Raw genomic sequence first — 14039 nt, forward strand, 5'->3', positions numbered from 1 at the left:
TGTAGACAGAAATGTTGTCCCCAGAGTACAGGAAAGCATTTAGCTCCCTTGGTCCCTTTTCCTCCTTGAATAGGGCCCTCTCTGATGAAAATGAGGTTGTAGTCTTCCATGGCAAGAGTCAGATGTATCTTCTTACCAGAATAATTAGTCTTTGGCAGGTATCAAAGACAGTAGCTTGTTCCCCCATTAGCCATGGTTGTTAGATTCAGCGCTGACTGGAGTGTCTGAAGATGCAAAGATGGGGAGAACCATTCTCAGATGCCATAGCTGAGATCTTCATGGAGGAATGACAGCACTGGCCATGTTTCCCTTGGCCAGCTGTAGCCTGTTCTGCCCTCTTGGCTATTTTTGAGGGTCCAGATGTGGACTGCAGTGGCCTCCTCTAGGGATAGAGAGAAAGTTTGTTTCCTCTCTAGGGATGGGAGTTAGGCCCACAGATATGCTTTCCCTATCTGTCCACTTCACTGACAGACCCTGGATAGAGGTTGAGTCTCCAGCCATTAATGCACACAGGAAAGAGGCATGAGAACTGTCTTCTCTGGGCTGGGTGTCTGCTTATATTGTTGCTACTTCCAGTCTCCACTCTCTGGTCACCCTGAAAGCAGCCAATTCAGAAGTGTTCAATTCAGAAACTGGGAAAGTCCGCAATGTCCCTTGAGGAGTTTTGAATGTACAAGATTTCTGATGCAGAATGATAAAAAATTCTGCAACTCTCCATCATGTCATATACTGCCAATAGCATCTGGATGGAGGCTCACTGACAGAGGGAGTTGTCCTTTGCAGCCCAGCAGTAAAGGAGTAATGGGAAATGCCAACTTCACCAGGGAAAGCAAGGAGAGGATGAGGAAAGATGAGGAAAGCAGCATTTGGAGAAGTCCTGAGGCAGGAGTTAGATAACACCACTCTTAAATTCAGAATTTTCAGAGACTTGAGGAAAAAGTAGAGCCTCCAGCAAAGGCCTTTGCCTGTTGCCTGCTATGTAGTGACTTGTGTTGGCAGGAAGAAAACCTGCTATGGTTCGGTGGCCACTGTCATCACATAAGACATCACTGCTACTGGCAACTCCCACACTTTGGTTGCGAGGAGGAGTGTGGTGAGAGAGAAGCAGCAGTCTCTATGCCTCCTGGCTGTAGAAGGAATGGGCTCCGACCAGTGTTGTTGTTCCAAAATGGTGTGGTTGATGGGGACTTTGACAGAGTGTGTGGTGGCAGCGATGGGGAAAGAGGTAGACATTTGTATGCTATGAGGCTTCCAAAATGATACCCAAAGGCTGAGGAGGAGCAGGTAAAGAGAAGGGAACTTGTGGGCTGGTGTTTTGAGCAAGCTCTTGTTTTGCTTGTTCCTCCAACTCAACTTGCTGGCTGGAGAATACTAGTGGGCTTGAAGATGCCATACTGGATTCCCCCCTTGGCCTGCTGACATCACCTTGGCAGTGGTGTTGCCCACCCCACAGGCTGAGGGAAAGAAAAGGTCTGGGAGAACCCTTGAGGTCAACAGACACCCTTCCTCAGTCTGTCACGTCTTCAGGTGGAACAGTGGGGATGGGAATCTGGGTGTTTGTCTGCAGCAGTGCTTGGGAGATGGTCTGGAAGTCTGCAGGAAGGTTGAAAGAGGGGAAAAGAGGAGTGGGCTGTGCGAGGAGGAAAGACCTGGGCTCCACAGACAGTGCTGAGGGGCAGGGTGTGGAGTAGGGCTGGCCTGGTGACAGGCAGGGTCAGAAAACAGAACACAATGCTTGGAGGTGCTGAGAAGCTGGAGGAGGGGCATGGTGTGAAAGAGAGCATATGGGAAAAGAAAGGGTAGGTGGTTGTTCTGTATGTGTTTTTCATATACATATAGTCACATTAGAGTGAGGGAGGAAAAGGGTGAAAGGGATAGCAGGGTAGCAGAAAAGCTCTGTGCTATCCCTTCCCCGTGTCTCTCCCATCTTGCTGGCTGGGGAACAGCAGTGGGCAGTAATGGGCTGATCTGATGCAAGCAGGAGGTGGTAGCGATGCCTTTCTCTTCCTGCTCCAAGTGTAGGAAAAGGAATGTGGGGGAAAGGTGCAATGCAATCTGCTGGTTGACTCCTGCGGAGTAGCTGGTATGGTCCTTCTTTCTCATTGGTAAAGATGAAACTACAGGACATAGATATTACAACTAATGATATTCTTGTGCTCTAAGACAGTGCGCATGTGATATGTTTGCCTCAGAGATTAAAATTTAAATACATAGAGCAAAACATGAAGTTGCCTGCTGCATATTACTTCTGCAATGTTGGCTACAGGCCCACAAAAAACGGCTGCTACCTCAGTTCATACTGATGTTTCCATACTTACTGTGCTGAATGAGGCCCCTGGGGACACATTCTCTGCACTTCAGAGAAGCACTGAAGAATGAGGATAAATCCATTGCTTCTGTTCATGCTGACTGATACTTGTTCTGCAAATGAGACAGACAGGGCTTTGAGATTTTTTGTTGCTGTTGTGTTAATTGGATGTGTTTCATTTTGCAGTACTTCCTTGGCTTAAATGACATGACTGCTTCTCAGAACAGAACTATCCGTGTCTAACATTAGACTCTATGTTCAGCTGTTTTTAGTTGCAAGGACATGATGTGCAGTAACCTTTAACACTGGTTTGAAAGCATTTCCAGTCAAGAAGGAAAATGTTGGTCTGTTCATTTTGTTCATTAATATATCCTCCATTATATCCTAAACAGCTCTAAGAAGAGATCTACCTGTAGAAAGTGTTAGAATAGTTTTGGGCCTGGGAAATAGATCTTGGAAATAATTTAGATTGCCTAAATCCAAACCAGAGACCCTGATAACTGCATGCCTGATTCCTAATCTTACAGATATATCAGAACTGTAGGTGTTTTCATTTTTGGCCAGAAATTTCCAAGATATCTGTTTTGTGGAGACCAAGATGCCCTGATGGGCATTTTAGCTCTCTTTCATCCATGAAAAAAGGCATTTTTCTATTCATATGCTACAAGTGGTTCAGTTTCTAGTTACACTCTGAAAAAGCAAACAGTAGCTAACTAATTTCTGTTTTCTTATCCACCTTCAAACAGTTATGCAAATAACTCAGGTTGATTTTTCGTCTTTACGAGACCAAAAATTCTCCTACGAGAATTTGAACGCTTTCATCTCAGGTTCATCTCTGGGATGCTTCACCTGACACAGAGGCTTATTCTTTTCCTTGATGTTTGACTATGTCTGAATGGCTTTCTGGAAAGCAAGTAGGAATGAAAAAGATTTCTTTGAAGCTATGCTATCTACCCATCTACTGGCCCTTCCCAGTAGCTTCCACTTCATTCATTTCAACCATATTTGACAGGTTGTGATGATGTTCTGTGTGACAAAGATACTACAATCCCATGAGTATCATGAAAATTGGTATCTTGGAAAGAACAGTTTAAAGGCTGCTCATAATTACTGCAATTACATTTGTTGTTTTCTTAGTTGTTCAGGGAAAATAAGGGAATGGAAAAGAATAATTTACCATTTACCAACATTAGCAGTGCCTACCAATATAGAATGATAATGTTTCTGCTCTCTGAAGAAAGTAAAACTCAAGAAAGAGGGGGCAGTTTGCTAACAGTGGATAATAACAGTGCTGGAAATTCAGTTTAATTATTAAGTTTCTTCTTATGTTAATTGACATAACAGATCAGAAAGCAATTGACACAAATGTTTGGTATAGGGCATGCATCTTCATAAGCACCATGTTGGAAGAAAACAGCATTTAGGACTCTAAAACTGTTGCATCCTATTTAGTACAAAACAAAATATAGAAGACAGATTAAAGAAGATCCTAAGCATCCATCACAGAAGTTGCAACAAAACAGGTTATTAAAGGCTTTTGCATAGATGTAGATGCCTGATTCAAGCAAGTACCTTGTTAAATGAACAGAATACAGGCACACATACAGTATCAATGAAGTAAAACTGAGAGAATATCAAGCAGAAACCCAGAGAAGACAGACTTGTGAACATTATGATAGATAAGTCATTTAAAGCTAGGTGAACTTCCTATTATTGCAAAAATGGAAAGAAACTGAAAATGCACCCTGAAAATTTTACATCTCTCTAGAATTCCAAAGTATGCACCAAAATGAGCTCTAAAATTAAAAAAAAAAACAAAAAAAACTGGTTCTTGATTTTTACCTAACCAGTACTATAAAGACTAGAGGGATATCTTCCCCCTTGAGGGCTTAGAGGACTAGAGTAGAAACATTTCTTCAGTTGTCATGGATACATCTTTTTCTGATAAGTGTCTGCCAGAGTTTTTTTCATTAAATTTGTGTTAAAAATACATAGGAGCTATGATTTGTAAACAGTGTGGCTTAATATATTTATAAAGTTCAGCTGTGTTGGTTTTATCTCATTGTTTCTTATAGTTAGCTTCCTGCTTGTTCATCAGTCATCTATTGTGTCTTACAAGGCAAGGATGGAATTTATGATGTGATAAAAATCACAAAACAAGTTAAAAAAAAAGATCTTTAAAATGTGCAGTGAAATACAAAATCCCTCTATGTGCTTTCTATGCACATTGTACAAAAAAAAAAGACCTCAGAAACTGAATTACGTTGCTTTACGTTCCTTCAGAATGTTTTCACAAGAAATCAGTTGCATGTTTGTAAAAATCCCACTTTAAAATTAGCTTTGTGACCCCTTTATACTTAAAAATGTTCATCAGCTCTACATGAAGAGGAGCAAATTGTGTCTGTAAGAGGTGACTGATGATGGAATTACAAATGAATTAGACATTAAGATTAACGTAAGATGAAATGGAAGGTGGATAAGAGAAATTATTTTGGAGAAGAAAAGCACTATTACAACAGAGAAACATACTAATTGAAGGGAGAATGACGTTGATGAGGTTGGATAAAAACCATACTTGGTATAATGTGCTGCTTTCAGTTTCCCTTTTCCTACTTTGCTGTCCATGTTTCTTTCTGATTTTCTATTTCTTTCCTTCCATCTGTCAAAGCAGAACTTGATCTTTCATGTCTATGTATTAATGTTACTCTGGCTGCTTCTAGCAGAATTTAAAAAAAAAAAACAAAAACCACCACTAAACTTTTCCTACTTTCAATAAGTGGAAATAACATTGCCCCAGGCTCAACCCCAATTAGAATCCAGAGATTTCCTTTTCTACCACAGTGTGTGATGTTGGAACACTTGAGAAGATATTTATATATTTTTGCATTGCAAAACAATTCGTAGATATTTAAGAGGTATTCTCTCCTAAAATCTTTCTTAGTATCTGTGAAACTGTTTGGATCAAGAATTTTCAAGAATTATTCAATCTACAAATACATTTTATAGTCTTTTAGTTCTACAGAACAAGCGTGGACTTTGAGACAAATAATAGTTTGATGATAATTCACTTCAACTACTTGATGCCACCATCTGCCAGAATAATGTTTTCCACAGTCTAACACTTCATGGAAACCATCAGTGTGTTAGCAATACTGAGATAAAAAAACTGAGTGTCTGTGCCAAACTTTGAGACTGTTAAGTCACATCTACTGAGCACCTGACTCCCTGAGGTTGGTCTCTCTGTGTTTGAGGTCTCTTTGTGGTACGTTTTCAGAACAGCACTGTAGCCCGTTTTGAACTGCATGCCAGGATGTCGAGATTTGCAGTAGCACCGCATCACTATACTCAACAACAGCTGAACGTACAGGAATGAGACTGAGGATAAATGGAGATAAAACAGCCTTGGCACTGCTGTTCAAAGCCTGTAATGAAGGCTTTTGCATTTCTGCCTTTTGCTCTGGAGTGGTAGTGTCTGCTGCTTCTCCAGCATAGCTGAGTGCATACATCATCTCTGCAGCAGGACAGCCCCAAGCCTCCTCTTCTGTGTGACAGATGGGGTGCTGATGGAGCAAAGAAGCAGTTTGCCTCCACAAGAAGAGGCAGCCTGGTCCCAGCAAGCAGAGGTGGGCTCTCACTCCTACTCCTGACTCCACTGTCAGACTCCCACGTACCTCTGTTGATTCCTCAGCTCCTCCTGCCCATGTTCAGCTGGGCTGCACAGTCTGTGCAGTGGCTGCGTCTGGATCCTGGTCTCTACAGTTGCTGGCACCCAGACATATAAGCCTTCAAGGCTGCAGCCTGTCCAGATGCTGGTACAGATCCCTCACCAATAAGTCAAGCTTCATTTTCAGTAACATTCAGGCACTCTATTTGGGCTCTCTGTTCTGACCTTGTCTCTCTCTGCTCCTTTGTGGGCTTTTATCACATAATCTAACATGCCCTGCAAAGAAGTATGCCTGCAGTCTGAAGCTGAATAAACTGATCAGAATTTAACACAAAATGGTGCAGTCGTAGCACATGAATTGATCATGGTTAACAGTAATTGCAATTAGAAATAAATAATGGAACTCAGTAAGGATAAATACATGCATGCACTTGCTAGAAAAATTAGTCAAGGTGATCGCAGCAATGAAGGGTAGTCTTTGTCGTGCTCATTATAGCCAAATCCTACCTCCTCCTGAAATCTGCTTGGGTCTGACCTGTAATGCACAGCTTTGTAGCAGACAGTACAGGAATCTGTTTTTTTCTTTTAAGTTTTCTGAATAGCTTGTGCTTTACTCAGCCTAGTCAGTAGCACATGGGGGATGCTATTACAGCACTCAATTCCAATTATTCTGATGAAGAGAAACATAATTCAAGTGTGATGGGGAAAATATGATTTGATTCTCTTAGAATGAGAGATCTTACACAGCAGAAAGTGATGAGATGCGAGGTGTTGCGGTCACTAAATCAAATAACATTTGCTTTCTGCTGGTTTTTGGCTCACCATGCTTATCCTTTTTTAAGATACCAAATTAATATTTTTGCATTTTGAATTCTAGCTAATGAGTGTGCCTCAGGCTTCCCCATGTTTCTTACAGGCCTGTGTAGGGAAGGGAATTGCACAACACCTCTTGCCTGTCAGAAGATCTGGTGATGGTGAGCCAGTGTAGATGTACCAGAGCTGCTAGAACAAGCAAGGGGATCTTCATACGTCTGTGGTGAAGAAAGCAAAGAGCAACTAAAAAGTTAAAAGCTGTTGAAAATAGCACCATTCACATCCACAAACGTCTATGTTAAATAGAATAGAGATTGCTCAATTGATCCAGCCATCGATTATCATTGTAGGAGCTGTCCTTCTTTCTAGATTCCCAAAACCTCAGTTGTAAATGTAACACAGTCTTCTACTCCATGACATGGATGAGGGAATAAAATATTTTTAAACAGAGTTTAAGGATGGCATAATAAAAAGAACAGTAGATAGCCAAATGGACAGCGCAGTCATATGGAGAAATCTTTTTTCCTTGGCTACTTGAAGTGTGTTACTTCAGATTTAGTTTCACTTATATTAAAATTAAGTCTTCAGTAATTTTTTTTGTCTTTATTCTTTCAATTTTATTAATTTTATATTATTAATATTTATTTTCATTTGATCTTTTAAGTTGTATTATAATGCCTCTAAGATCAAACAGCACAGACTGCCTTTGAATGGGTGAAAATCTTAGGAAGCTGTGCAGAAAGCACAGGGATCACAGTGAACCAACAGCTGAACATGAGAATCTGCTGCAAGTTTATGGCACAATGGGTTAGTCATTTTTACCTTTACTAGCAGAATGTGTGCAAGCAGTCCTGCAGTATTATGCACTCCTTTATGTCTGTGTTTTGAAGAACTGAAAAATGTGAGATGTCTGTTAAAAAAAGATGCAGCTTTATTAAGAGAGATGGAAAGATGCTGTACAGTAAGAAAACTAAGGATCTCACTCTGTTTAATTTATCAAGAAGAAAATCAAGTGAATGAATAACTTTTCTGAAATGTAATGACAGATATTAAAAAACTCTTTAATCTTGCTGAGAAAGGCAAAGCAGGGGCAGCACCTCTATATTGGAGCCAAACTAATTCAAACTGGAGAGGAGAAATGCCTTTTTAAGTGACAATGGCTTAATAATGAAACAGGATATCAAAAGAATTGGTTATTTCTCAGTCAGACATCATGACTGGATTCTTTTATTTTGGGGAGCTATTGTTTAGCCAAGCATACATTCTGCTTAAGAACAATGCAAATGACTTGACTTCATGTGGGGATATTTATGTGAAGTGTAGTAGCTGATGTACAGGTGATCTGATTAAAATCAGGTCTGGTTTAAGGCTAATGTTGTCCTAAGGTCAGTGATTCTCCTTTATGCTAAGCTGATTTGACTTAAGAATGCTAAAACACGTTGTAATGACAATTGGAAGCCTGACTAGATGTGTTCCCACAGGAAATGAGGTGATTGCAGTAGACTGGAAGGGACTGAAAGATGTGGACCAAATCAATATGGACAGCACCAGTTCACTACATGGCAGCAGCTTCCATCGTCCTTCTACTGAGGTGAGTGCTTGTCCCAGATACACTTATTCAAGGAGATTGAAAAATTTCAGTTCCTTCTGTGTTCAGAAATGTGTGCTGTGCATCACTAGGATCATCTCAGAGAGGACAAGGGTATTAATATACACCCAAAGATCAGACTTCTATATCTATGCAGTTTGGTTTGTTTAGAATAGAGTTGAGTCATTCTGTATAGAGTATCTAGAGTGAGTAAGAGTTGCAAATGAAAGTGCTTTTAACCACTGATAACTGGGGTGGATAGAATATGAATAAAACTGTGGCAGTTCTGGCAAACCTGTAGGTCAGCATTCCTTGAATAATGGATTTTCTATAATGCCCAACACCATGGCTCAACAGCCATACTATGTTTTGAAGAAATGTGTTTGTTTCCATTTTTATATTTAGGAATTTATTCACTAGTAATTCACTGCCAATTGATTTACCATTTAGTATCTCAAGGTCTGATTCATTTCCTGTTCTGAATTAGTGCAGCTTAGATTTACAGCTCTGTAAGGTTCAGTCATGATTAGTAAAAATATTAAAGCTGTTTTAAACAAATAACATTTTGAAAATCACAGATAATGTTCATAAATTACATACAATTTACATAATCTGATGAAGCGCCAACATGTAGGTATTTTATTTCCTTATTACACTGCTATCTTGAAATGCAGCTGTAAGAAACAGGGAGTTTTGTGAAATCCTGATAGAAATTGTGGGGCATAACCTTGTATGGAAAACTCAGTTGAAGTTTAACACAGGTCTGTAACTCATCGAACATAAATTCTACCTCATGGAACATTTTGGTTTGTATGAATAGTTACTATGACTAGAATTTATTCATCTAAATTTTCCTGAGTGTTTACATCACAAAACCAAGATGCTGAGATGTGAGCCCTCCCAGCTGAGCGAAATGCACTGTGAATTGCTACCTTACTGACTGGTAGGGAAAATGGATCTGGTTTGCAAATAAAAACTGGATCAGAGTGGACAAAATGAAAGATTACAAGAGAAAATAATTTCAGGAGAAAACCGGTCTGTAACTTGTTATATTATGCTAAAAATACATAGGTAGTGTGGCTCCTCCTTGTGTCAGCCTCAGAGGGATGCACCACCCACACAAGGTTGCCAGTGTTGAAGTATTTTGCAAAGAAGTTAGAAGTCTTACCGAAAGGTGTTTGTATTTCTTTCTCCCTTAGACTATTTATCATCATATTTACTTGTATACCTTCAAGTACCATGGCACCTACAGACACCACAATCAACAGCAAGGAACCATCTGGATGTGGTGTTCAGGGACATGATTTAGCAGCAGATTGTTAAAGTAGTATGGTTAGGTTGTGATTGGATTTGGTGATCTTTAAGGTCTTTTCCAACCTGAGCAATTCTATGATTCTATTCTGTGAATGAAGCCAGATTGAAAGACACATTTTTTAATTCCCCAGATAAAGTAGAGGCTGTTGATTATCACTAACTGCTAGAGAGGTGCATGACAATTTGCAGCTTGTTTGTTTCACTAACACAATGTCCTTTTTTGCTTTCTTCAGCAAACACGGACAGATTTCTCCTGGGATGGTATCAATGTGAGTGTGCACCATACTGCTGTTCATATTTCTAGTCATAGGATATAGAGGCAGTGATTATGGAAACATGACTGAAAGTCTTAACTGCTACTGAAATTCTGAGCATTGTCTAAGATGCACAGGATGCTGCTGAAATTTTGGTTGCCGCTGTGGCTTTTGCTGTCTGGCAGGTATTTAGATCTGGCTATTAAGTTGCCTTTCTCCCTTTGAGACAAATGTGTGTCATTTCTGATGTTCTCTTTGTGAGATTTCTGGACGCTGTTAGATAAAAAAGGAAGTATACCTAGCATGTTTTAAAAATCTGTAGTCTTTAATTAGAGCATCATTTGATCTTTTTCAGGAGTTTGTAGGAAATATATCTATCATTTTCAGCTGTATGCAGAAGTAATTTTTACTGTCCCCTGAGGGAAATGGTCAGAACCAGTTAACTTCAGTTAACAAGTAGAAGAAGAAACAAGTAAACATTTTAATAATATATGTTCCCTGTTGCTCTTAATACCTACACCATAAAAAAAACGTGTTTTTTTCCCCTACTAATACAAAACCAGTGTCCTGAAAAGGGAACAATGTTTATTATTGCTACCAAAATATTCTGCACTAGTAGATTAAAAAAGGTGTTCAAATAGATTAGCTTTGATAGTTTGGTACTTTGAAAGGAAGAATTAGGGATGCATTTTTGGTAGCGTAAGCATTTTCAAGATCCTGATGCTTTCAAAAGTTTAAAATGGATTTTCTGTGATTTGAGAGCACTTAAGTCACTTAATAGCGAGGAGATGTAGTTTTTTAACCAATTCTCATTCTACCGACAGCTCATTCATTGTGGCATTCATCTTTTGCCTGGGCTCAGCTAGAGAAAAAGTTTGTGAGAAAATTGCAGTGCATGCAGCAACTGTCTAGAATAAATTTGTCAGATTTTTCCTCGCTGTGCTTCTGCCTAGCTGAAAGAAAGGTACACATAGTCATGTTTCCTTAAAGATAATGGAAGACGATTTCCTTATTTGCAATTTCTCATTTTTCCAACCCACTCTGAATCCATGGCACTCTGATTTCTCAAAGTGCCTCTTTCTCTTCCTCAGTGTAATTCTGTATACCTTCATTGATGTCAAAGCTAGCTTATGAGTTTCCCTCTCTTTCTTTTCATTCTTGCCTTCATGCCATAGCTGTCTAGCCTTGGAGTGGTAGAGACCACCTGCAGATACTTTCTGTTCTAGGTCATTTTCATGAGGTGGCTCAGTGCAGTCCCCAGGTTCTTTTGAAACAAATTGGCAGATAATGAACCTAGGTAGGAATAACCAGAAGTGGCACAGCCTGACATTTTTTAACCAGCTTTACCATCAAAGGAGATGGATTATGGGACAAGGACTATGTTCTCCACTACACCTTTCAATTTTTACTGTTCTTCTCTCACTTTCTGATAGCTTCAGCTCATGTGTTACACACACACGTGTGGCTGCAAAGTTACAGGATGCCTCAACTCATGCATTTACACTCACTTTTCAGAGAAACTCGCCTTTCTTAGCTTAGCAATTGGCAGAGATTATATGCAGTTCAGTATCTTTACATTACCTTTCTTTGCCTCTAAGTACTTTACTGCCTACTTACCGCACCTCTCAGTTTTCCTGAGGCCTGTGCCTGTGACCAAATAGCTGCTTTATGTCAGGATTTAAAATTTCCTGTCATGGTCACTACTTTTGAATATATTTGTGTTTGGATGCCCAGTGTGAACATGATGGACTTGAAATGAAGAGCAGAAGCAATGCTTGTTTAGCCCTTATGAAAATATAGTCTCAAATGCAATGCCCAGCATCTTTAGAGGAGACTATTGATTTCATTTTGAGAGATTGTGTTCTATGATGTTTGTGACTGCTGCCTGTACTTGTTATTCAGAGACTGATGATGAACGCAAAGAGAGTAAAGGGAATTTAGTAGATCTCATTTCCATACTAGAATGAATGAAGAATACACTGATAAAGTCACATTCATTTTGTAAACTATGTATACAAGAAGAAGTAAATACTAAAACCACTGTATGAAATAATATCTGTAATGTGATGCATATTTGTGTGTTTTGTTTATCGCATTGTCAGCTCTCCATTGTAAGCTTCCTGAATTGTCCATCAATTATACATTACCTTTCAGATAAAGAGCTGGAACAGGGCAGCATGTCCATGGAGGATTGGAAGCAGCCAAAGGGAGGCTTCTCACAGCCTGATTCTGCCTCTGCCACTGACCTTACCTCATTCAGTACCACAGTTATGCAATATGTAATATTAGTTAAATAGCTTCTAATCTTTCCATCCTGTTTTGTTGTCTTTTTATTGCTTGTTTCGGCTCTTCATCTTTCCCATACCTTCTGAAATTGTTGAACTGATTTCCATTCAGTTTCTTTTCACTTTCCTGTATATCATTTCTTCATATTCTTTCTTTTCAGCTCTCCATGGAAGATACAACCTCCATCCTCCCCAAGCTGAAACGTAACTCCAATGCTTATGGGATTGGGGCTTTGGCTAAATCATCTTTCTCTGGTGAGGTCCTTAAAACTTGGGTTTATCCTTGGCTTCTCTCCACAAGCCTTTCTGTCTCTTCCCATAGCTCCCTGTTGCTTTCCCAACGGCTCCCTTCTGACTCATGCCTACTCTAGGCCTTAGAGCAGTTCCACCATCACAGTTCTAGATATATAAATCTGTTAGCTGTTGCACTTTCAAAGAGCAAATTTTGCTTCTTACCATGCACCCCAGCTCAGCCATCTTCATTTGTATCCCCTCAAACTGTCTTGGGTTTAACCCCATTTTCTATTTCTTAGTTTGTTCACTTCCAGGTTTCACCACTCATATTCAACTCTGTTCTAAATGGATTCTAGGCAAGGAAGGAAATGGCCTTTCATATTTGGGGTTTCTCTTTCCCCCCTGAGAACTAGTCCAAGAAAAGGTGGAGAAACACTCCTGGAGAGGGATACAGTGAAAGGTGGGATACATCCCAGCCCACCCAACCCAAGGCCTGAACCTAGTCAGGAAAGGAGGGGAGAAATCTCACTTCCAAGAGAGAAAAAACAGCGTGGCAGACAGCTCTGGAACTGTGTAATAGCCCCTCCTTGTTTTCTAATGTCTGGTCCCTTAGGGATATCCCGCAGCATGAAGGACCATGTCACAAAGCCAACGGCTATGGGCCAAGGCCGTGTGGCTCACATGATTGAATGGCAAGGTTGGGGTAAAGGTAACAGCCAGCAGCAGCAACATACGCACGAGACGGCACGCAAAGATGCTGATGCCTACTCAGACCTGAGTGATGGTGAAAAGGAGGCCCGGTTCCTTGCAGGTAGCTCTGATTTTTTTTTTTTTTTTTTGCATGAGAATTGGGTTAGTTGAGATGTTCCAGAGCAGAATCCCTGATATAATGTGCAGAAACCTGATAAACATACTCAGGAGAGCTTCTGGGTGGTTCACATGGCAGATGGAGATGAGAGACTGTGGTTAGAATGTTCCCAGTAGAATGCAAAGTGGAGAGGGCAAGAGCCAACTGTGGGTGATGGGCATTGCTGAAGTAGAACTGGAGTGGAACAGTGGGACCAGGAGATGCGGTTAAAAAGGAGGATAAGAGATGAAGATGTTCACACACTGCTGCTCTCTGTCCATGTCTCCTTTGGCACAGGAGTGATGGAGCAATTTGCTATATCAGAGGCGACTCTCATGGCCTGGTCCTCCATGGATGGTGAGGATGTGAGTGTAAACTCAAATCAGGAGAATCCAGCAGGCAACTACTCTGAGAATTATCAGGAACTAATGGAGAGCCAAGGTGAGCTCCAGCACCTCTTGCTAATCTTGAAAAACTGCTCTTCAGTCTTGGTATCGTGTTGCTTTCTTTCCACTTGCCCTTTTTTGTTCTGTAGCCTCAAATTCCAGGGCTGAAATCAAGGAAAGCCATCATCTATTTGCTATCCAAGGAATCTAACATTAACAGAGAGGCTCCAAAGCCCAGTTTCTTTGGCTTGTTGGGCATGACTGTGGAAAGCCACGAGCTCTTGCAGTCACTTGTGGATGCAATGAGATTCATATGCTTGCTACTTAGAACTGCCTTTAATCTTCA

The 14039-nt window shown here is 40.3% G+C and overlaps 1 protein-coding gene across 3 annotated transcripts in view; it reads left to right on the plus strand.

Annotated features, from left to right (window-relative positions):
- The window catches only part of FAM131B (family with sequence similarity 131 member B), a 60953-nt gene that overhangs the window by 32651 nt on the left and 14263 nt on the right, over positions 1-14039 (plus strand). For 2 of the 3 annotated variants that reach the window (XM_090149357.1, XM_031610293.2), the window contains 5 exons: positions 8267-8376; positions 9921-9956; positions 12388-12481; positions 13074-13271; positions 13605-13748. In XM_090149357.1, coding sequence (XP_090005483.1) covers positions 8323-8376; positions 9921-9956; positions 12388-12481; positions 13074-13271; positions 13605-13748 — 526 coding nt within the window. In that variant the 5' untranslated portion in view covers positions 8267-8322. The remainder of the gene's footprint in view (positions 1-8266; positions 8377-9920; positions 9957-12387; positions 12482-13073; positions 13272-13604; positions 13749-14039) is intronic. The other variant, XM_090149350.1, reaches the window with a different exon arrangement.

This window comes from Phasianus colchicus, chromosome 1 (genome assembly GCF_987193195.1).
Source record: "Phasianus colchicus chromosome 1, bPhaCol1.hap1.1, whole genome shotgun sequence".
Lineage (NCBI taxonomy): Eukaryota > Metazoa > Chordata > Aves > Galliformes > Phasianidae > Phasianus > Phasianus colchicus.